The 23,625-nt window shown below is 39.9% G+C and overlaps 1 protein-coding gene and 1 pseudogene across 30 annotated transcripts in view; one reads left to right on the top strand and one right to left on the bottom strand.

Moving 5' to 3' along the window:
- Positions 1-23,625, bottom strand: part of SCAPER (S-phase cyclin A associated protein in the ER) — a 420,028-nt gene that overhangs the window by 63,601 nt on the left and 332,802 nt on the right. For all 30 annotated transcript variants that reach the window (XM_072739204.1, XM_072739209.1, XM_072739212.1 and 27 more), the window contains one exon: positions 6,608-6,840. In XM_072739204.1, coding sequence (XP_072595305.1) covers positions 6,608-6,840 — 233 coding nt within the window. The remainder of the gene's footprint in view (positions 1-6,607; positions 6,841-23,625) is intronic.
- On the top strand, positions 2,124-2,192 carry LOC140595823 (U4 spliceosomal RNA; annotated as a pseudogene).

Genomic DNA, 23,625 nt, shown 5'->3' with positions numbered 1-23,625 from the left:
CTGTTCAGGCTTCCAGGTTATGTGTGGGGCCACAAGCTATGATCAACAGCTGGGTAGAGATGCTGGTTTGGCTACAGGCCAGACCTGCAGAGCTGCAGGATGGGCTTCATGGCTACTTGGGTTCTTTGGCTGGTAGAGACTGGAGGTAATGCCGAGCAGCTGGGCAGGGATGTGAATTGCTTCCCTGCCCTGGTGCAGCTACAGAACGGGCTCTACAGCCAGTACAGCCTGGTGACTGAGTAACCAATTCAGGCAGATCTGCCAACCACGCTCCTTGCCCAGATGGGACTATTGGTTTAGCTCTGTGATGGGGCAGAAATGCCATCTGGGATTTCTGCTCAGGAATCAGTCCATTAGGGTTTGAGAACTGACTGCTGTCAGTCCCACTGGCCTTTCTCTCTTTCTATTTGATTCTTAGTGGGTAAGCCCTGCAGATTCCCCAGTGATCCTCAGAGGGCAAAACCCACGTAGGCCTCCTATGATGTCCCACAACCCCAGGTGAGCTGATGTGCACTTTGGGCTCTTTTTGCACTGGAGAAACCATAGGCTCAGTGGGACCCTCTCAGGTTAGCACTGTGCCAGCCTGGGGGTGGGGTGATGTGGTCAAGAGTGTTAGCTCTTCCTTTTTTACCCTTCTAAGCAGTTCTTCTTGGTCTTGAGGTCTAGGGAGGGTACTTCAGCCTCACCCACCCTCAATTTCTGGTATTTTCTTGATGGTGTCTCATCTATGGATAGTTGTTAGTTGGTCTTCTTGTGAAGGAACTGAAGTTGGCAGGAATCTATGTTGCCATCTGGTCACTGACACAATCAGTGCCATAGTACAGAACTAAGATCTTGTAAACAGAGACATACCACAAGGAATTAACACTTCTCCAAACAAGCAGAGGCATCATCTGCAGCACTGTGCTTCCACTTCATAGTACAGGATGGTTGGTAATGTTTTAGTGCGTTCCGTTCACATCTCAGCAAAGCTCCGGACACGTAAGTCCAAGATCAAGGGGCTACAACACTGAACTCCTTTGAGGACTCTTTTTTTTGGTTTTCATATGGCTGCCCTTTGGCTGCCTCTTCACACAACTGTCCCTCTGTACATTTGCCTTGTGTTCTTGATATGAAGAGCTTTTACAATTAAAAAGAGCCAACATCACAGTTCAAAAATGGGCAAAGTATATGAACAGGCAACTCACAAAATAACAGAAATTGCCAGTAAGCATTACAAAATGTTCAATGTTACTACTAATATAAAAATGAAGCATTTTCACCTCTCAATTTGGTTAAAACTCAAAAGAATGATGATATATGATATTGTGTAGACTGAGGGAACAAGGATATGCTCATAGGTAATCTATGTGTAGGTTAATTTGGCAATGTAGACAAAAATTCTTAATGCATATTCTTTGACCCCGAAATTCTACTTCTCCGCATTTATTTTAAGAAAACATCAGTTGCAGGGAGAGTTGAGTGTACAAAGATGTTCTTCCCAGTGCTATCTATAGTAAAAAACTAGGATAAATTTACATGAGTAATAAAAGGTCATGTGGAGCAAATCATTAGCTACATAATGAAATACTTGGAAAGCCAGCAAAAAGTAATTTGCAAGTTTCTGGTGATTTAGAAAAATAAATAAAAATATGATAAAATAATATGTACAAGTATTATGGTATTTTTTATAAAAACACTGAATGTATATGCACCAAAACCAACCCAGTGATTATCTTTTGGGTGGCAGGATTAAAGGTAATTTGTGTGTGTTTACAAAAATATCCATTGTTCTGTGTTTTCCAAATTCTTTTTCTCATTGAGAGAAACTTTCTAATTAAGAAAGAGAAGATGGGATCCCTGGGTGGCGCAGCGGTTTGGCGCCTGCCTTTGGCCCGGGGCACGATCCTGGAGACCCGGGATCGAATCCCACGTCGGGCTCCCGGTGCATGGAGCCTGCTTCTCCCTCTGCCTATGTCTCTGCTTCTCTCTCTCTCACTGTGTGCCTATCATAAATAAATAAAATTAAAAAAAATAAATAAAGTGATAAGAAAGAGAAGTTAATTGAAAAGGAGAAATGAGAGAGAAACAGCCAAGCCACCTGCTACTGCAAGAGAGCCTCAGCACTTAGAAACACAGCAGTAAGCTGTGCACACTGGTAGTATCGTAGCCAATGAGGTTTATCTGAGGTGCGATTATTGCTAATAGAAACACAGCAGTAGAGTAAAGGTGATAAACCTGAGATGAAGAGGGCGGGCAGAATCAATACGTAGTAAAGAGTGACCTGAATACTGGTTTGGAAAGGGTGTCTCCATGAGGAGTCTGACGATGTTCAGTCGGCTGGCTTGAGTAACTGAATGGGACATGAGTGTCACTGAGAAGGAACGGAGGACACAGGCAAAGGAGCTCCTCTGGGTGGAAAGATTATGTGCTCAATTGTGAACTTGCGACACCTGCTGTGCCTAAGCTCTCCCCTGGCATGTGGCTTTGTTGGCCAGCAAAGTGCTAAGGTACAGTTCTGTAACTTCTTGAATAGATGCCTTACATTTGATAACTTTCGATTCCAGAAGACTGGTATCAGTGACTTGGACTCATCTATTTGCCTTTTGTATGTACAGTTTGTTTCTCCTGTTTTATGAGAGACATATACATTTCTAATTGGATATGATGAAAAGAATTGTGCTTCAGCAAAAGACTCCAAAGAGCCAAAGCAACTGTGTAAAAGAAGAACAAAGATGGAGGCATCACCTCCTGATTTCAAACTATAAGACAAAGCTACAGTAACCAAAACAGTATGGTACCAGCATAAAGACAGACACGCAGACCAATGGAACAGAATTGAGAACCAAGAAATAAACCCGTGGGTCTGTAGTCCACAAATATTTGACAGGAGAGCTAAGAATACTCAATAGGGAAAGGATAGTCTCTTCAATACATGGTGCTGGGAAAACTGGAAAAGTACCTGCAGAAGATTGAAATTGGATCCCTATCTTATACCACTCATAAAAATGAACTTGACATGGATTAAAGACCTAAATGTAAGACCTGAAACCATTAAACTCCTAGAAGGAAACACAGGGAACAAACTCCTTGACAGTGGGCTTGGAAAATTTTTTTTGTATATTATACCAAGAGCATAAGCAAGACAAGCAAAAATAAACAAGCAGGACTACATCACTTAAAAGCTTCTGCACAGCAAAAGAAACAATCAACAAAATGAAAAGGCAACCTATTGAATGGGAGAAAATATTTGCAAAATATATGTCAGATAAGGGGTTTAATATCCAAAATACATAAGGAACTCCTACAACTCAATAGTAAAAACACAAATCATTTGTGTGGAGAAGAAGAACATACATATGGCCAACAGGTATAGGAAAAGATGCTAAACATCACTGATCATCAGGGAAATGCAAATCAAAGCCACAACAAAACACCATATTGTCCTTCTAGAAAAGGCTATTATCAAAAATATGAGATAATTTTGGCAAGGATGTCAAGAAAAGTGAATCCTTGTACACTTTTGGTGGGAATGTACACTTACATGGCCACTGTGGAAAACAGTATGGAGGTTCCTCAAAAAACTGAGACTAGAACTACTACATGATCCATCCATTCCATTTCTATATATATACCTGAGGGAAATGAATCACCATTTCAAAGAGATATCTGCACTCTCATGTCCACTGCAGCATTATTGAGAACAGCCAACACATGGACACAACTCTTAAGGGTCTATCACTTAAGACACGTAAGATGAATGGATAAAGAAAATGTGTTGTGTGTGTGTGTGTGTGTGTGTGTGTGTGTGTAATGGAATATAATCCAAAAAAGAAGGAAATCCTGCCATTTGCAACAACCCTGATGGATCTTGAAGACATGTTAAATAAAATAAGTCAGTTGGTAAAGACATATACCGTATGAGGTCTCTTACATGTAGAATCTAAAAAAGTTGAACTTCTAGAAATAAAGAATAGAACGGTGGTTACTAAGGCCTGGGGGCTAGAGGAAATGAGATGTTGGTTAAAGGGTATAAGGGTAGAAACTTCCATTTGTAAGATGAATAAGTTCTGGGGATGCAACATACAGCATTGTGACTATAGTTAACAATAATATCTCATTTACTTGAAAGTTGTTAAGAAAGTAGTAGGGGGGGGAGTAGAGAATGAACACAAGAACACAAGGGGAGCAGCAGGGAGAGGGAGGAAGTTTCCTGCAGGGTGGGAGCCCGACTCAGGGCTCGATTCCAGGACCCTGGGATCATGATCTGAGCCAAAGGCAGATGCTAAACTGACTGAGCCACCCAGGCGCCCCTTGAGAGTAGCTTTCAAATGTTTCACCACACATGCGCAAAAGGTAATGATGTGAGGTGATGGAAGAGTTAACTAACCGTAGTAATTATTTTGCAGTATATATAGGCGTCAAATCACTACACCTTAAACTTCTACAATGTTATATGTCAACAATATCTCAAGAAAGCTGGAAAAAATAGAATTGCAATCTGCTTCTATCCTACAAACAATATTGCTTTCAGAGAACTGTGCTAAACACTGGAACTGCCAATATTTTCATTTTATAGAGAAATGTTCTGGTGTTTGACAGCCAAACAATATTTGGCTATTCTGTTAAAGATCTCTTCATTTTTGTACCCCAGGACCTTGTATGGTATCTGGCACAAAGTGCTACAGGTGACTGACCATAGTATGAACTGATAAATATCACTGCGAATCCCTTAGATCTAGACACTGGGCAAACCATGTAAAATAATGAGAATAAGTGCTGGTATTACCATCTTTGTTAGAAATCCCCTTGCCTCTTTTATGTCAGATGAGGAGAAGGAAGGGACATATGTCAAGGCGGTATTTACTGCTCCAGCTCTACTTCTGGAACACAGGGCACAGAACGGCACCAAAGGCTGTGCTGGAACTCTCTCTGGCCAGTGGGGACTCTAGAAATATAGACTGACAAAAAATTCCCAGGTTATGGAAGGAAACAGTGAGATTTCTTGTCAGCTAATATCTGAGAAGGTGAGAAAGCAGGAAATAATCAGACGTGTTCCATTTGCCTTATTGGGCCGATGTAGAATACAGCTTGTGGTTCTACCATAGGCATCACAAAGCCAACTAACAATGCATCACATATAAGAAAACAACCTTTACCAACAGTGGCTCAAATCCGAGAGAGAGGGGCAGAGTTTTTTCTAAAGGACTTTGATTGTCAATCATCCTTTTTAAGTTACGGGAGATTCGGTTTGGCAGATTACATACACTGTTATTTTTTTCCTTTCTTAAGGATCTGGTAACTATAATAACATATGTGAAAACGCATGCACTTTCTAGCGGAAAGCCCATTAGAATTACACTGAAGCATTTGGCTGGTCCACAACGGCATATAGCTGTGCTGTCTGGTGGGAATCCAGGGCTGTTGCATCACGGGGCAGTCCAAGGGAGAAGGCTGGAACAGAATGGCATGTGTCAGCAGAGAGGGCTAGGTTCTACAGTGACCTACAGCGAGGGGGAAATTGAATGGGATCAAGCAACTGAGAGAAAGGCCAGGGAGGGTAAGAGTCAAGTGCTGTAAGATAAATGGCTGTGAACCTAAAGGGCTTGGTACTCTCTAGCAATAAATATGCTTGGGGAAAGAGGGCAGGCAGAGGGAAGGGAGAAATGAACAAAATAATCAAGAGCAAGAAGATACTGAATGAAACAACTGTTCTCAAGAAAGCACTGTAAGAAACCAGAGGAGATTTGTGAACTGTTTTGAGGCAAATGCAGAAGAGGGCATTCTCTTTTTCTCCTATTAACCTGCCATGAGCTTCAGAGCAACAAACTGCATGGATTTTGGAAACCAGAGATCAGTGCTGATCACAGAAAAGCTGCTGATAGGTGGGGCAGGTAACTGATGAACACCAAATGGAACTCTTTTGGGAAATCAAATGTACTACCTGATTCAAGATTCATGACGGAAAAAAAGGATTCAGATGTCTGAATAGGAGTAAATGTCCCTGGAGAGAAGGTGACTTCAGAAGTGACCTTGAACAGGTGTCAGAAATCGCTACTATCTGCGTAATGGGAAAGCACGCAGGTTTTGGGAGTCCAGCTAGACCTGAGTTCCAATTCCAAATCTCCTACCTACTTTTGAATTTATTACATAAACTTAGGCATGCATTTAATCTTTCTGAGTAATTTTCCCACCTACGAAGTCTGAATTAGAAATCCTACACCAACAGGGATGCAAAGCCTCTATTACAATACCTTACACATAAAGTGCTCCATAAATGGTAGCTATTATTAAGTTTGAACCAAATTTAAAATCAGAGATGACCTGAAATAGGGGAATTCTCAGAAATTCTTGAGTTGGAAATAGTTGACAGAAAGTTATAAAAGCTTGAATATTATATCTTCTAACATCAAATATCTAAATATCAAGAATGACAGATGAACTCTAACTGTATTGCTTTTCATTAATGGGACCTTTCTTCTCTGGGGTACCAAATGTAGTATTTTCCACCAAGAATTTATGGATTTTGTTGTGAGAAACACTGCCGTCACATACACCCTAAGATTTAAATTATTTTAATATAACATTTTTTTAAAGAAGAAAGTTTGAAGAAATCTAGTAATTATACCTGATGAGGTCCTGAACTCGACTGTTAAATGCATCACCTTGTGAAGGTTTGTTTTTCACTTCCTGTGTCGATATTTTTGGTGTAGCTGGCCGGCTGCTTCCATCTGGTCGATTGGCAATCAGACAGCTAAAAACCACAGCACTGACTTTGAGAAGTCCAGTTGTCAAACCTTCAAAAACTTGCTTATTTGTATTTCTTCCCAAAATAGCATTATTTTCATCTGGAACATAAACCTAGGTGGAAAAAAAAATAGAGTAATTGTATTTCAGAAAACCACCAGAAATGGACAGAGATAATGTAGGAACTTTCTGGAATCATAAATAATTTTGAAATTGTAGAGGTGGCTAGCTAAATGTTTGAGTGTTGGTTCTGAAGTTAGGTTGCTGGTAAGTTCAAGTCTCAGCTTTGTCCTTACTAGTTGAGCGCCCCTGAGCAAGGTTACTACTTCCAAGTTCCACATTTCTCATTTATAAAACAGGGACAACGACAGTGCCCATATCCTAGGGTTCTTGTGAGGATTAAGTGAGCTAATTCATATAAAGTGCTTAACTCATGCCTAGGCATACAGTAAGTACTCAATAAATATTATTTATTCAATTGAATATATTAAACATTTGTAGGAGCCCAGAGAATGAACCAGTTGGTAAACTGATAAGCAGCATTGTTTTCTTGTTAAAGTGAATTATCAGAATATCTAAATTCCTCTATTAAAATGAAATTTGTATTTCTTATCACAAAATGACAAAAGAGTTTTTTCCTAACATATAGGGTCATATTCAGGTATCTTTGTGTATAGTTTACAGGAAGTAACATGGGTAAAAGTTGAGACTAGGAGTGGGCTTGGGTTCTGGCTCTGCAGCTCTATGGTCTCAGACAAGTTCCTTAACCTTTCTGTGTCTCAGTTTCCTCAATTATGAAATGAGAAAAATCATAATCGTAGCAGAAAATCAACATATGTAAATTCTTAGAACAATGTCTAGCACATAGGTAATCCAACTGCTACCCTTACTAGGATTCCTACTATTACCAGGAGGAACTACTGTGTACGGACATCAGCTCTCACGGAGAAGGATGACATAAGAAGTCAAGAGCTAGATACGTAATTACCGGGGGGGGGGGGGGGGTGGCTCTGTGCCCTGGTCTGTGATGCCGGCTACGGCTACGTAAGGGCTCACTCTTCCCAGGAAGAGGAGGGGCTGCCTCCTGAAGGCTTTGACAATAAGTCAAAAGGGGCAGAGACAATAAGCTAAGGGTGAGAAGAAAGGAGGTCTGGACTGGGAATCAGATGGTACTGTATTCGAGATTTGGTTTTTCCTCCAGCAGGTTACATGACTTTAATAATTTTACATTTCTTGGTTTCTTATCCGCTGACCTGCTGGGACAACTATAAAGTGCAAATAAGATAATGAAGGGGGAAAACACCTGGCAAACTATTATGTTTCACAAATGCACTTATTTGGGAACAACTGGCCTTTGCTTATTCTCACTCTACACCTGTACCAGTTCTATCGGAAGCTAGAGGAACAAATGATTATTGGATTAAAAAACAGGTTCTTTATAAACACAAGCAAATGTTCCTTCCATTCCTTTTGCTAATTTACATATTCCATGAAAATCACTTTTCTGAGAATAGCCTATTTAGGACTGTTGACCATAAATGATCTCTGACCACTAAGTCAGTCCCAAGCCCAAGTAATTTTAGTAGAATCTTTCTGCAGTGTGTACTCCATTTACTGACGAAAAGTTCCCTCTGAAACTCTAAAGTAGCTATAAAACAGTCCACGGACTTCTTCAGACTGTGACTAGTGTAAAATACCTAGCCTGTCCCAGTATAGAAGGTGGTATATGAGGAATGGGGTTTGAACCTAGGATTTCTAAGTAAGTCGGGATGAGCTAGGTTATGCTGCAGTGAAACACTCCTCAAAAACATCAGTGGCTTCAAACAATAAAGCTTTATTTTTCACTCACATGACATGTCCATCTGAGGGTGTTGTCCCTACTCTGGAGTCCAGGTAACAAAGCAACTACCATTTATAGCAACAATGATCAATAGAGCTTTCTAAGATGATCAAAGCGTTTCAGTCTATGCTGTTCTATATCTGCATGTGTCACTCGTGACGATTGAGCACTGGAAATACGGTTAATGTGACACAGACTGAATTTTTAATTTCAACAAATTTTAATTCTAAAGTGGTTAGTGTATCGGACAGTCCAGAGCACTGCAGGTCACAGTGGCAGAGAAGAAAAAAGATGTCAGCAAGGTCCTGGATCCACACTGAAGGCATCACCTGAAAGTGACACCATTCTTGCTCACACCTTGTTGGCTGGAACCAATCCCCGTCCAACCCAACCACAGGGGAACCAAGAAAGCGTCATCTTACTATGTACTTAGTAAGAGGGAGAGGGAGAGAAGCAGAACGTTCGGTGCACAGTACTGTTGGCTGCACGATGCTGTTTCTCCCATCGTGACTCTACAAGTCTCGTCACAGTTACCCTGTAGAGCAAATGAGGATCCTATTTACTTTCTTATGCACGTTTTTGGTTTCGGTTGGGTAGCTTTTTTTGGATGCTGAATTTCCTATTTATCTGTCATTAATTCATCATCAACCTTTCTGGTTCAATTGGAATTTCTCTCAAGTTCAAATACATCAGGGATTGTTGGCTCAGTGGACAGTGTTCCTGAGGCCGACCTGCTTGTTCTGTAGGCTGCTACGTGCCCCTCGCTTTGAGCTGGCTTTTTGTCCTCATCGTAAGAATTCCTCCCATCCCCTCCTGGGTTAGATTCCCTTTATTTCTTGGATTCCATGTCTTCTTTTTCTTCCCATTCTCTTGTTGAAGAATATATTCCAACAGCTTCCTAAGAAAGGGTGCATTGGAAGAAAAATTTTGAGACCTGTGTGTCTGTAAATATCTTTATTTCATCCTTATACTTGAATGCTAGTTTGGCCAAATAGAGAATTCTTGGTTGGAACTAATTTTCCTTTGGAGTTTTAAAAGACTGCTCCACTGTTTCCAACTTCAAGCACTGTTGTTAAGAGGTCTGATCTAATTTGTAACGTTTTTGTACATGGCCTGTTTTGTCCTCTCTGGGAACTTTTATTTTTATTTTTTTTTAAATTTTTATTTATTTATGATAGTCACAGAGAGAGAGAGAGAGGCAGAGACACAGGCGGAGGAAGAAGCAGGCTCCATGCACCGGGAGCCTGATGTGGGATTCGATCCTGGGTCTCCAGGATCGTGCCCTGGGCCAAAGGCAGGCGCCAAACCGCTGCGCCACCCAGGGATCCCCTCTCTGGGAACTTTTAGAAACTTATCTCTGATTTCCTGTGTCCTGGTATAAGTCTTTCTTCTTTCTTCCTTCTTTCTTTTTCCTCTTCTTCTTGTTCTTGTTCTTCTTCCTCTTCCTCCCCCCTCCTCCTTTTGTTTGCAAAAACTCTGTGGTCTTTTTAATCTGTAAACCATGTGTTTCACTTACGGGGAAATTTCTTGGATTATTTCTTTGCTAATTTCCTCTCATTCATTTTCTCTGTTGGACTTTGGTCCTGAACTAAGCCTGTAATTTTCTTATATTCTATTTTCTCCTGCTCTTCATCTCTTCGTTTTTGTCCTACTTTTTAGGTGATTTCCTTAACTTTATTTCCAGTCCTTCTACTGAGTTTTTCATTATATTCCAAATTTTCAGGAGGTTTTTTTTTTCTTTTTTTTTTCTTTTTGCCGATTTATTTACTTGAGAGAAAGAAAAAGAGTAGCATGCATCAGGGAGAGGCAGACGGAGAGGGGGAGAGAATCATTTTTTTTTAATTAGAGTTCAATTTGCCAACATTTAGCGTAACACCCAGTGCAGGGAGAGAGAATCTTAAGCAGACTGCGCTGGCACAGTACCCCACGAGGCTTAATCCTACCACCCTGAGACCATGACCTGAGCCGAGACCTAGAGTTGGATACTAAACCAACTAAGCCACCCAACTGCCCCTAATTTCAGTAGCTCTTTTTGGCTCTCTGTATGTTTTTAGTTTTTTTGTTTTGTAGATACAGTATTTCTCATCTCTGTGAAATTATACTTTTTTAAGATTTTGTTTCCTACGTGGTCTTTGTCTCCTGTGAGTTCCTTCTCTATACTTTAGATTTTAAGCTTTCCTTAAATATGTAGTCACTTGTGACTTTCTGTTCACACGCAAGACTGATGGCTAGACAGGTTAGTGTATCACAACCTTGATCCAGTTACAAGCTGGATACATACTCTGCACGAAGGGCTTCAATCTGGGTAACTAACAGAGACCTAGCTTTCCCACTGGGGAATCCCAAGTATTAGTGTTTATATGTCTGTTCTCCTGCATAAGTTCATTTCATTAGAATGAAATCCTTTATCTTCTAAGCCTGGAGAATATAACATGGCCTGCTCATTTTTACAGAGATTCACAGAAGAGGCTGAGTGGCTCATTATTAAGAGATAGATTCTCACTTAATCATTTTGTTTTTGTATGACTTTTTGTGGCTGTATACAGTGTCCTAATGCCTAGTGTAACTTTGGTTCAAACTCTTGTTTCCTGCCATGGCTGCAGGGTGCAGTCACTTGGCAATACAGATGGCAGATGAATTCTAGGGCATCTAAACTGCCTGTTATTTAGGCTATCAACCAATTACTCTCTTTCCAGCCTCATTCTAATTTTCTGAGATACCTGGTGACTCTAATTCTTGAGCCTTTTGGGGTTCTGTGGCACAAATTTTCTCCTGGTATTTTTCTTCCTGCTAATTTAGGTTTTCGCTTTTAGGTAACTGTCTTTCAACTACCTGCTTTATGGATTAAAACATATTTGCTTTCCTTTGCTTCCCATTCTTTTTGTTTTTGAGGGTTCAGGTCTGTATATATCTACTGTAATATTACTGGGGCCCCCAGGCAGAGAAAAATGTAACTTATGTGTTCAAATGCCCATGTTTTAAAATTATCTCAATAAATCCACCAAAATCACAACTTTTTCTTTTACACATTACAGAGAGAATATGAGAAATAATTTCAGGGTAATGTCAGGTTTCTTCATTATCATAAATTTTCACAATCCTTTCTTTTTAAGAAGCTTATACTGATTTTCTTTTTTTTTTTTCTTGTACTGATTTTCATCAAGTATTTCAAATAAACAGGATGCATGTGTGTTTGGCAATCTTTCACTTAATTAGAAGTACTTTTAAGGTGCTCTGCTCACCTTAAGGATCATTCAGACCCTACAGACTGATTTTACAATGAACTGTAACAAATTGTGGTTTTGTCGTTTATAGAAGAACAGAAAGAACAATACAAAAGAGAAAAGTGGTGACCATTTTTGATGCAGGCAGTAGCAAAATGTGACACTAATTCTGGAATCACAGGGAAGGACAGATAGGAATACAAAAAGGCACTGCAATGTGAGAATCAGTTATTGCCTACATCTCATCTTTATTTCCTCTGAAATTATTATTTACTACATATCAGTATAACTGCTTATGCTCAAAATGACAAACTAAAGGTACCCCAAGGGGGTGGGAGCTAAATTATGAGTCATACTCCCTGGGAGAGGTTGTAAGAGAAGGAAGGATGGAGACTAACATCTATGAGGTTTTCCTACTAAGCAAAACTGCTTAAGTGTTTTTCTTGTATCATCACATTTAGTTTTTTACAGATTAATACTTCAAGTTCAGAGACATCAAGGACATGCCCAGGTTTCACAGTGAGTTAATGGAAGGTCTGGGAATTGAATCTGAGTTTATTAGACTTTAAAGCCTCTGTGCCATCTCTTACCCCAAACGGACTTCCTCCCATTGGGTAGCTCTTTTACTGAGGATTCGGCAGAAACTATCTTTAGTGGAGGGAGTGAAAATTGGTAATGGGCATAACAGCCCTTCTCTGGGAGGGAGGGGAAAGGCGGTGGAGGGGGCCCAACTCACCTGGCCCTGCAAACTTACCTCGGTACCTTTCAAAACATCCTGAACACCTACAAATTTGACCTGAGACTTAAAGAGAGGGCAGCTGAAATGCTACAGAGAGAAAAGTTTTTGCTTTTAACAAAGTAGGAAGACGAAAAAAAAATAAGAAAGAATGAGGTGGGGGAGGGGAACCGTGAGTAGCCGGGGACGCGGGGCGGCGAGGCCTCGGGACAGGACAGCGCTCCCGGGAAAACCGGGCACCATGACGGGGGGCCATGGAGCTTCAGATGCTCAGAGTCACTGGAGGTCCTAACGATGAAGGTTAATGAGGTGGAAGAAAGAGTGAGTGACATAGAAGACAAGTTGATGGTAAGGAAGGAAGCTGAGGAAAAAAGAGAAAAACAAGAGACCAGGAGGAAAGGCTTAAGGAAATAAATGTTAGCTTGAGAAGGAAAAATGTATACCTAATTGGGGTTCCAGAAGAGGCTGAGAGAGAGAGAGGACCACAAAGTATATTTAAACAAAGCATAGCTGAGAACTTCCCAAATCTGGGGAAGGAAATAGGCATTCAGATCCAAGAGATAGAGAGGACCCCCCCCCCAAATCAATAAAAACCATTCAACACCTCGACATTTAATAGTGAAACTCACAAATTCCAAAGATAAAGGGAAAATCCTTAAAGCAGTGAGAGACAAGAGAATCTTAATTTATATGGAGAGAAATATCAGATTAACAGCAGACCTCTCCACAGAGACCTGGCAGGCCAGAAAGGGCTGGCAGGATATATTCAGGGTCCTAAATGAGAAGAACATGCTGCCAAATATACTTTATCCAGCAAGGCTCTCATTCAGAATAGAAGGAGAGATAAAGAGTTCCCAGGATGGGCATAAACTGAAACAATATGTGACCACCAAACCATCTCTGCAAGAAATATTAAGGGGGACTCCGTAAAAGAAACAGGGAGCCCAGAGAAACAATCCACAAAAACAGGCACTGAAGAGGTATTACGATGACACTAAATTCATATCTTTCAATAGTTATTCTGAACATGAATGAGCTAAATGATCCCATCAAAAGACACAGGGTTTCAGACTGTATAAAAAAAGCAAGACCCATCTATCTGCTATCTACAAGAGATTCATTTTAGACCTAAGGACACCTCTAGCCTGAAAATGAAGGGGTGGAGAACCACTTACCATTCAAATGGTCCTCAAAATAAAGCAGGGGTAGCAATCCTCATATCAGGTAAATTAGAGTTTATCCCAAAGACTGTAGTAAGAGATGAAGAGGGACACTATATAATACTTAAAGGGTCTATCCAATAAGAGGACCTAACCCTAATGAGGGAGCTGCCAAGTATATCAATCAATCAATCAATAACCAAAGTAAAGACTTAACTTAGATAGTAACACACTAATAGTAAGAGACTTCAACATGGCACTTTCTGCAAATGACAGATTTTCTAATCAGAACATCACCAAAGAGAAAAGGGCCTTGAATGATACACTGGACCAGATGGATCTCACAGATATATACGCAACTTTCCATTTGAATGCAACTGAATACACATTCTTTTCTTTTCTTTTCTTTTTTTTTTAATTTTTATTTACTTATGATAGTCACAGAGAGAGAGAGAGAGGCAGAGACACAGGCAGAGGGAGAAGCAGGCTCCATGCACCGGGAGCCCGACGTGGGATTCGATCCCGGGTCTCCAGGATCGCGCCCTGGGCCAAAGGCAAGCGCCAAACCGCTGCGCCACCCAGAGATCCCTACACATTCTTTTCAAGTGCACATGAACTTTCTCCAGAATAGACCACATATTGGGTCACAAATCAGGACTCAACTGATACCAAAAGATTGGGAATGTTCTCTGCATATTTTCAGACCACAATGCTTTGAAACTAAAACTCAATCACAAGACAAAATTTGGAAGAAACACATGGAGGTTAAAGAGTGTCAACCAGGAGATTGGAGAAAAATTATTATTTTTTAATTTAATTAATTTAATTTTTTTTTTGGATTTTATTTATTTGTGAGAGACACAGAGAAAAACAGGCAGAAACAGAGGCAGAGGGACAAGCAGGCTCCAAGAAGGGAGCCCATTGTAGGACTCAATCCTGAGACTGCAGGTTCATGCTCTGAGAGTGAATGAATGGGGAGAGATCACAAGCAATACCAAAGAAATACAAACTATTTTAAGAATGTATTATGAGCAGCTATATGCCAACAAATTAGGCAATTTGGAAGAAATGGATGCATTTCTGGAAAACCACAAATTACCAAAACTGGAACAGGAAGAAATAGAAAACCTGAACAGGCCCATAACCAGGGAGGAAATTGAAGCAGTCATTAAACACCTCCAAAGACACAAAAGTCCAGGGCCAAATGGCTTCCCAGGAAAATTCTATCAAATGTTTAAAGAAGAAATAATATCTATTCTACTAAAGTTGTTTTGAAGGATAGAAAGGGACCATATATTCCAAACTTGCTTTATGAGGTCAGCATCACCTTAATTCCAAAACCAGACAAAGACCCCACCAAAAGGAGAATTATAGACCAATATCCCTGATGAACACAGATGCAAAAATTCTCAACAAGATACTCGCCAATAGGATCCAACAGTACATTAAGAAGATTATTCACCATGATCAAGTGGGATTTATCCCTGGGATGCAAGGCTGGTTCAACATTTGTAAGATAATCAGTGTGATAGATCACATCAACAAGAGAAAACAAGAGACTTTGGTCACAACAACAAGAACCAAATGACCTTCTTAATAGATGCAGAGAAAGCATTTGACAAAATACAGCATCCATTCCTGATCAAAACTCTTCAGAGTGTAGGGATAGAGGGAACATTCCTCAGCATCTTAAAAGCCATCTACGAAAAGCCCACAGCAAATATCATTCTCAATGGGGAAACACTGGGAGCCTTTCCCCTAAGATGAGGAACACGACAGGGATGTCCACTCTCACCACCGCTATTCAACATAGTCCTAGAAGTCCTGGCCTCAGCAATCAGGCAACAAACAGAAATAAAAGGCATTGACATTAGCAAAGAAGAAGTCAAACTCTCCCTCTGCAGATGACATGATACTGAACATAGAAAACCCAAAAGCCTCCACCCCAAGATTGCTAGAACTTATACAGCAATTCGGCAGTGTGGCAGGATAGAAAATCAAAGCCCAGAAATCAGTGGCATTTCTATACACTAACAATGAGACTGAAGAAAGAGAGATTAAGGAGTCAATCCCATTTACAACTGCACCCAAAAGCATAAAATACCTAGGAATAAACCTAATCAAAGAGGTAAAGGATCTGTACCCTAAAAACTACAGAACACTTCTGAAAGAAATTGAGGAAGACACAAAGAGATGAAAAAACACTCTGTGCTCATGGATTGGAAGAATTAATATTGTGACAATGTTACCCAGGGCAATGTACACGTTCAGTGCAATCCCTATCAAAATACCATGAACTTTCTTCAGAGAGTTGGAACAAATCATCTTAAGATTTGTGTGGAATCAGAAAAGACCCTGAATAGCCAGGGGAATATTAAAAAAAAAAAAAAAAGCAGAGCTGGGGGCATCACAATGCTGGATTTCAGGTTGTACTACAAAGCTGTGGTCATCAAGACAGTATGATCCTGGCACAAAAACAGACACATAGATCAATGGAACACAATAGAGAATCCAGAATTGGACCCTCAACTCTATGGTCAACTAATATTCGACAAAGCAGGAAACACTATCCACTGGAAAAAAGGAGAGTCTCTTCAATAAATGGTGCAGGGAAAATTGGACAGCCAAGTGCAGAAGAATGAAACCGGACCATTCTCTTACACCAGACACAGAGATACACTCAAAATGGATGAAAGATCTAAATGTGAGACAAGAATCCATCAAAATCCTAGAGGAGAACACAGGCAACACCCTTTTTGAACTTGGCCACAGCAACTTCTTGCAGGATACATCTAGGAAGGCAAGGGAAACAAAACCAGAATGAACTACTGGGACTTAATTAAGATAAAAAGCTTCTGCACAGCAAAGGAAACAGTCAGCAAAACTACAAGACAACCTACAGAATGGGAGGAGATATTTGCAAATGACACATCAGATAAAGGGCTAGTTTCCAAGATCTATAAAGAGCTTATTAAACTCAACACCCAAGAAGCAAACAATCCAATCATGAAATGGGCAAAAGACATAAACAGAAATTTCACAGAGGAAGACATAGACATGGCCAACACGCACATGAGAAAATGCTCTGCATCACTTGCCATCAGGGAAATACAAACCAAAACCACAATGAGATCCCACCTCACCCCAGTGAGAATGGGGAAAATTAACAAGACAGGAAACAACAAATGTTGGAGAGGATGTGGAGAAAAGGGAACCCTCTTACACTGTTGGTGGGAATGTGAACTGGTGCAGCCACTCTGGAAAACTGTGTGGAGGTTCCTCAAAGAGTTAAAAATAGACCTGCCCTACGACCCAGCAATGGCACGGTTGGGGATTTACTCCAAAGATACAGATGCAGTGAAATGCCGGGACACCTGCACCCCGATGTTTATAGCAGCAACATCTACAATAGCCACACTGTGGAAGGAGCTTCGGTGTCCATCGAAAGATGAATGGATAGAGAAGATGTGGTTTATGTATACAGTGGAATATTCCTCAGCCATCAGAAAGGACGATTACCTGCCATTTGCTTCAATGTGGATAGACCTGGAGGGTATTATGCTGAGCGAAGTAAGTCAATAAGAGAAGGACAAACATCATACGGTTTCACTCATATGGGGAATATAATAGTGAAAAGGATTATAGGGGAAAGGAGAGAAAATGAGTGGGAAATGTTAGAGAGGGAGAGAAATCATGAGAGACTCCTGACTCTGGGACACAAACAAAGGGTTGTGGAAGTGGAGGTGGGCGGGGGGATGGGGTAACAGGGTGACGGGCACTGAGGGGAGCACTTGATGGGATGAGCACTGGGTGTTATACTATATGTTGGCAAATCAAACTTCAATACAAACAAATGAATAAAAAAAAAACCACAATGCTTTTCTGGTATCTCTTCCATTAAAGAAAAAAAGAATTCCCTCAGAGTTTTTTATTGGCCAAAAGGCAAGAAAATATTATATTTAAGGATTGCTGCGACAATTCTGGGTTAAATGTACTAATCTCATTATTCAGAAACTGTCAGTGAGGTTTGAGCATCAAATGTCACTTCTTCATCAGCCTCAAGAAAATAAGCTTATGTAAAGTAAATCAGATGTATTTTTACAATATTTTTATATTCTCTGTCTACAGCTGACAACTTTTGATTTTCTATTTGTTTGGGGATTTCTACTTAATTTTAGAAACACCATTTGGTAGTTTCTCATAAAGTAAACACAAACTGAAAAGCTTCTCTAACAATCTTGCAGTCATATGAAGAACCTCGTGGCCTACAGGAGCCAAGCTTCCCTTGTTAGGCCTGCTGCCCTGAATCCTGGGACTTCAGACCTAGGTCTGAAGGCTCTCACTGTGCTAAATAGTCTTTTTTTCTCCCCATAATTTTCTAGTTTCCAAGAGTCTAAGTTAGCCCAACATTCAGTTCAGTCCCTCATCATATTTTTCCATAGAATTTTGTGCATGTATATGTGTATTTTCTCATTCAGTATTGTCCTTTCACTGCTCAGAACAGAGTTTTCTTTTGCTTGTAATCTTTGGTGAAGCCTTTTTTGTGTCTCATTCAAATAGTACAGAAATCCTCCTCATTCCTTCTATATAGATTTTTCTTTTGCTGGATTTTAAATCATTAAACAGCAATACTTAATAGGAAACCAATGTTTCATCTAGGGAAGAATTTCAAAATTGCCTAAATTATGATAAGGAGGGGCTTATCTTCAGTGAGACAATAAAGCTCTTTCTAGTCTTCAAAAATGAGATTTGATAAAAAGAAACTTGCAGAAGGTATCTACACTGTAAAGGATAATGTATTCAGTGGAATACTCTATGCTATTGTCTTTTGTCTATTTGGATATCACTCTTACTTGCCAGAGGTAAGATAACTCATTAGCAGCCTGCTGTTTTGGGACACTTAATAGATGAAAGGCACATCTAGAGTTCTGAAACATGTTTATAGACCAACACTGGAGTTTGAACTTCCTTCTAGCACCGTCGCTTGGCCAAGGGCACATTGGAAGTTGAGGGACCTGCCCTTTAGGAAAGGTGTGCTAGCAACATCTTCCCCTCCCCCTGCTCACTGCCCTCATCTACTGCACACCTGGCTTACCTGAGTCTGGGACACATTCCATTCTCTGGTGGGTGGTCTGTGAAGGGCAGGGGAGGTTACCTTCCCAGCATGCAGCAGTGCTTGTAACTACCGCCTGCTGGTTGTACCAGGCCTGGCCTGGGAAAAAACAGAGCTATACAGCTTTTGGCTTTTCTGAATCTGTCACTCCTGAGGCAGAAAATCTAAAACCACAATTTTTCTCCACTGGATGAAAGGTTATTTCCTTTAGTATATTTCTTCAGAATACACAGGTGTGGTCAGTATCATACAATAGCAAATTATAGGTTGATTTTATGTACATATTCTTTTCTTACTACGAAGTATCCCTTTCCTCTCAAGAGATATTTGACCTTCATAAAATCTGCAGATATTTCATATAGTTTTAGATTTAGAAAGAACCTCACAATCAAATTTTTTCACTTTATATTTGAGGAAACCATGGTCCAGAGGAGGAGACTTTCCTGAGGATAAAGAAACCATCAGGATGCAATAAGTACTGTGCTGCTTCACTAAATCTACTCCAAGGAGAAATCCAATATTCATAGGACCAAGCCCTGAGGCAAAATTAAATTAAAAGTCATTATCTCTCTTAAAAGGCAAATTCACATTCTTTATCCACTACTATCTCACACTACCAAAAATGGTTCCAAAAACTTTCTACATTCATTTTTGCAACACAGAAAGATGCTTTTCTTATTAAGTACAAATCCATCCTTCTGTAATGTGATTCCATGAGAGAGAAAATTAACCTGGTAATCCAGTGGTAATTCTACCCAACTAATTTTTAGTATTGTGAAATTGAGTTTATGTATTTTTAAGTTGTACAGTGTATTTGTTCACAATGGTCTGTATATGAATTAAGTTCATTGAAAACCAACAGAAGATTGTTTAGAAATAAAGGTCTGCCTCAAGAACCAAGAAAATTCGCAAATAAACAATCTAACAACCTTACACGGAAAGGAGCTAGAAAAAGAACTGCAGACAAAACCTAAAGCCAGCAAAATGAAGGATATCATAAAGATCAGAGCAGAAATGAAAGAGAAACTAAAAAAACAATAGAACAGATCAATGAAAGTAGGAGCTGTTTCTTTGAAAAAATTAATAAAAATTAAAAATCTCTAGCCAGACTTACCAAAAAGAGAAAGAAGAATTATATGCCACAAATTGGGACAATATGGAAGAAATGGATAAAAATGCCCAATTAACCAAAGTCCAGGCCTAGATGGCTTTACAGGGCAATTCCACAAAACATTTAAAGAAGAATTCATATCTATTCTTCCCCAACTATTCCAAAAAATAGAAAAGCAAGGAAAACTTCCAAATTCATTCTGTGAGGCTAGAATTATCCTGATACAAATGAGGTGGAGACCCACTAAAAAAGGGAACTAAAAGCCAGCATCCCTGATGAACATGGATGCAAAAATTCTCAATAAAATACTAGCAAACTGAACCCAGTAATAATACATTAAAAGACTCATTCACCATGGTGAAGTGGGACTTATTCTTGGGTTCCAAGGGTGGTTCAATCAATCAATATGATACACATTTAAAAAAAAAGATTTTATTTATTTAGTTGAGAGACAGGGTGAAAGTGAAAGAGAGAAAATGCACAGGAGCAGGGGCAGAGGGAGAGGGAGAGGGAGCCTGATGCAGGGGCTGATCCCAGGACACTGGGATCATGACCTGAGCCAAAGGCAAACACTTAACGACTGAGCCATCCAGGTGCCCTGATACACCATATTAATAAAAGAAAGGATAAGAACCATACGACCATTTCATTACAAGCAGAAAAAGCATTTGACAAAGTACAACATCCACTTATAAAAATCCTCAACAAGGTTTTTTTTTTTTTTTAAGATTTATTTATTTATTCATGAGAGACGAGAGAGAGAGAGAGAGAGAGAGAGAGAGAGAGAGGCAGAGACACAGGCGGAGGGGAAGCAGGCTCCATGCAGGGAGCCCGACGTGGGACTCGATCCCAGGTCTCCAGGATAACGCCCTAGGCTGAAGGCGGCGCTAAACCGCTGAGCCACCAGGGCTGCCCTACAAGGAGGTTTAGAGAGAACACCTCAACATATCTCAACATAATAAAGGCCATATATGAAAAATCCACAGATAATATCATCCTCAATGGGGGAAAACCTGAGAGCTTTTCCTCTATGGTGAGGAACAAGGCAGGGATGTGCACCCTCACCACTGTTATTTAACATACTACTGGAGGTCCCAGCCATAGCAGTCAGGAAAGGAAGTGAAATACAAGGCATCCAAATTGGCAAGGAAAAATAAAAACTTCACTATTACCAGATGACATGATACTTTATATAGAAAACCTGGAAGACTCCACCAAAAAACTGCTAGAAGTGATATACAAAATCATTAAAGTCACAGGATATAAAATCAATGTACAGAAATCTGCTGTATTTCTATACACCAACAATGAAGCAGCAGAAAGAAATTAAGTAGTCAATCCATTTACAGCTGCACCCAAAACAGGAAGACAACTAAGTAAAGAGGTGAAAGACCTATACTTTGAAAACTATAAACACCAATGAAAGAAATTAAGATGACACAAAGAAATGGAAAAACATTCCACGCTCCTGGGCTGGAAGAACAAATATTGTTAAAATGTCCATACTATCCAAAGCAATTTACACATAAAATACCAACAGCATTTTTCACAGATCTAGGACAAACAATCCTGAAATCCAACATAATCCTAAAACAAAAGACCTTGAATAGCCAAAGCAACCTTGAAAAAGCAAAGCAAAGCTGGAGGCATCACAATTCTGGACTTCAAGTAATGTTACAAAGCTGTAGTGATCAAGACAGTATGGTACTGGCACAAAAACACACACACAGATCTGGGATGCCTGGGTAGCTCAGCAGTTGAGTAACTGCCTTCGGCTCAGATTGTGATCCCAACGTCCAGGGATCGAATTCCACATTAGGATCCCCTCGGGGAGCCTGCTTTTACCTCTGTCTATGTCTCTGCCTCTCTCTGTGTCTCTCATGAATAAACAAATAAAGCCTGTAAAAAAATAGACACATAGATCAATGAAATAGAACAGAAATCCCAGAAATGAACCTACAACTATATGGTCAATTAATTTTCAACAAAGTAGGAAGAATTTCCAATAGGAAAAAGAGTCTCTTCGGCGGATGATGTTGGGGAAACTGGAGAGCAACATGCAAAAGAATAAAACTGGATGACTTTCTTACAAAAATAAATTCAAGGGGCAACCTGGGTGGCTCAGCGGTTTGGTGCCTGCCTTTGGCCCCAGGTGTGATCCTGGAGACCCAGGATCGAGTCCCACGTCGGGCTCCCTGCATGGAGCCTGCTTCTCCCTCTGCCTGTGCCTCTGTGTGTGTGTGTGTGTGTGTGTGTCATGAATAAACACATAAAATCTTAAAAAAATAAAATAACAAAAAAAAAAATTCAAAATGGCTAAAGACCTAAACGTGAGACCTGACACCATAAAAATCTTAGAGAAGGACACAGGCAGTAACCTCCTCTTTGACATCAGCCACAGCAAATTCTTTCTAGATATGTTCCTGAGGCAAGGGAAACGAAAGCAAAAATAAACTTTTGGTACTTCATCAAAATAAAAAACTTGTGTCCAGCAAAGGAAACAATCAATAAAACTAAAAGGCAACCTACAGAATGGGAAATGATATTTGCAAATGACATATTTTCAATAAAGGGTTCATATCCAAAATTTATAAAAACTTATATAATTCAACACCAAGAAACAAATAATCCAATTAAAAATGGGCAGAAGACACGAACAGACATTTCTCCAAAGAAGACATATAGACAGCTGAGAGACGTGGAAAGATGTTCAACATCACTCATCATCAGGGAAATGAGAATTAAAACTACAACGATACAATGGAATATTCCTCAGCCATTAGAAATGACAAATACCCACCATTTGCTTCAACGTGGATGGAACTGGAGGGTATTATGCTGAGTGAAATAAGTCAATCAGAGAAGGACAAACATTATATGTTCTCATTCATTTGGGGAATATAAATAATAGTGAAAGGGAATAGAAGGGAAGGGAGAAGAAATGGGTAGGAAATATCAGAAAGGAAGACAGAACATAAAGACTCCTAACTCTGGGAAACGAACTAGGGGTTGTGGAAGGGGAGGAGGGCAGGGGGTGGGGGTGAATGGGTGACGGGCACTGAGGGGGGCACTTGACGGGATGAGCACTGGGTGTTATTCTGTATGTTGGCAAATTGAACACCAATAAAAAATAAATTTATTATAATAAATAAATAAATAAATAAATAAATAAATAAATAAATAATAAAAAAATAAAAAAATAAAACTACAACGAGATATCACCTCACACCCGTCAGAATGGCTAAAATCTGTTAACACAAGAAACAACAGGTGTTTGGGAGGACATGGAGAAAGGGGAAGCCTCTTACACTGTTAGTGGGAGTGCAAACTAGTACAGCCACTCTGGAAAACAGCACGGCGTTCCTCAAAAGTTAAAAATAGAACTACCCTATGATCCAGCAATCACACTACTAGGTATTTATCTGAAGGATACAAATGTAGTGACCCGAAAGGGTCTTTGCACCCCAATATTTATATCAGCAATGTCCACAACAGCCAAACTATGGAAGGAGCCCAGATGTTCCATAAGAGATGAATGGATAAAGATGTGTGTGTGTATATAGATGTGAACATATATATACACACATCTATACACACACACATACATACAATATACATACAATGGAATATTAGCCATAAAAAGACTGAAATCTTGCCATTTACAATGACATGGGTAGATCTAGAGTATAATGCTAAGCAAAATAAGTCAGAGGAA

Source organism: Vulpes vulpes, chromosome 15 (genome assembly GCF_048418805.1).
Source record: "Vulpes vulpes isolate BD-2025 chromosome 15, VulVul3, whole genome shotgun sequence".
NCBI classification, from domain to species: Eukaryota; Metazoa; Chordata; class Mammalia; order Carnivora; family Canidae; genus Vulpes; species Vulpes vulpes.
Note: the sequence above shows the minus strand (reverse complement) of the source record. Positions and strands in the feature narration are given on the sequence as shown.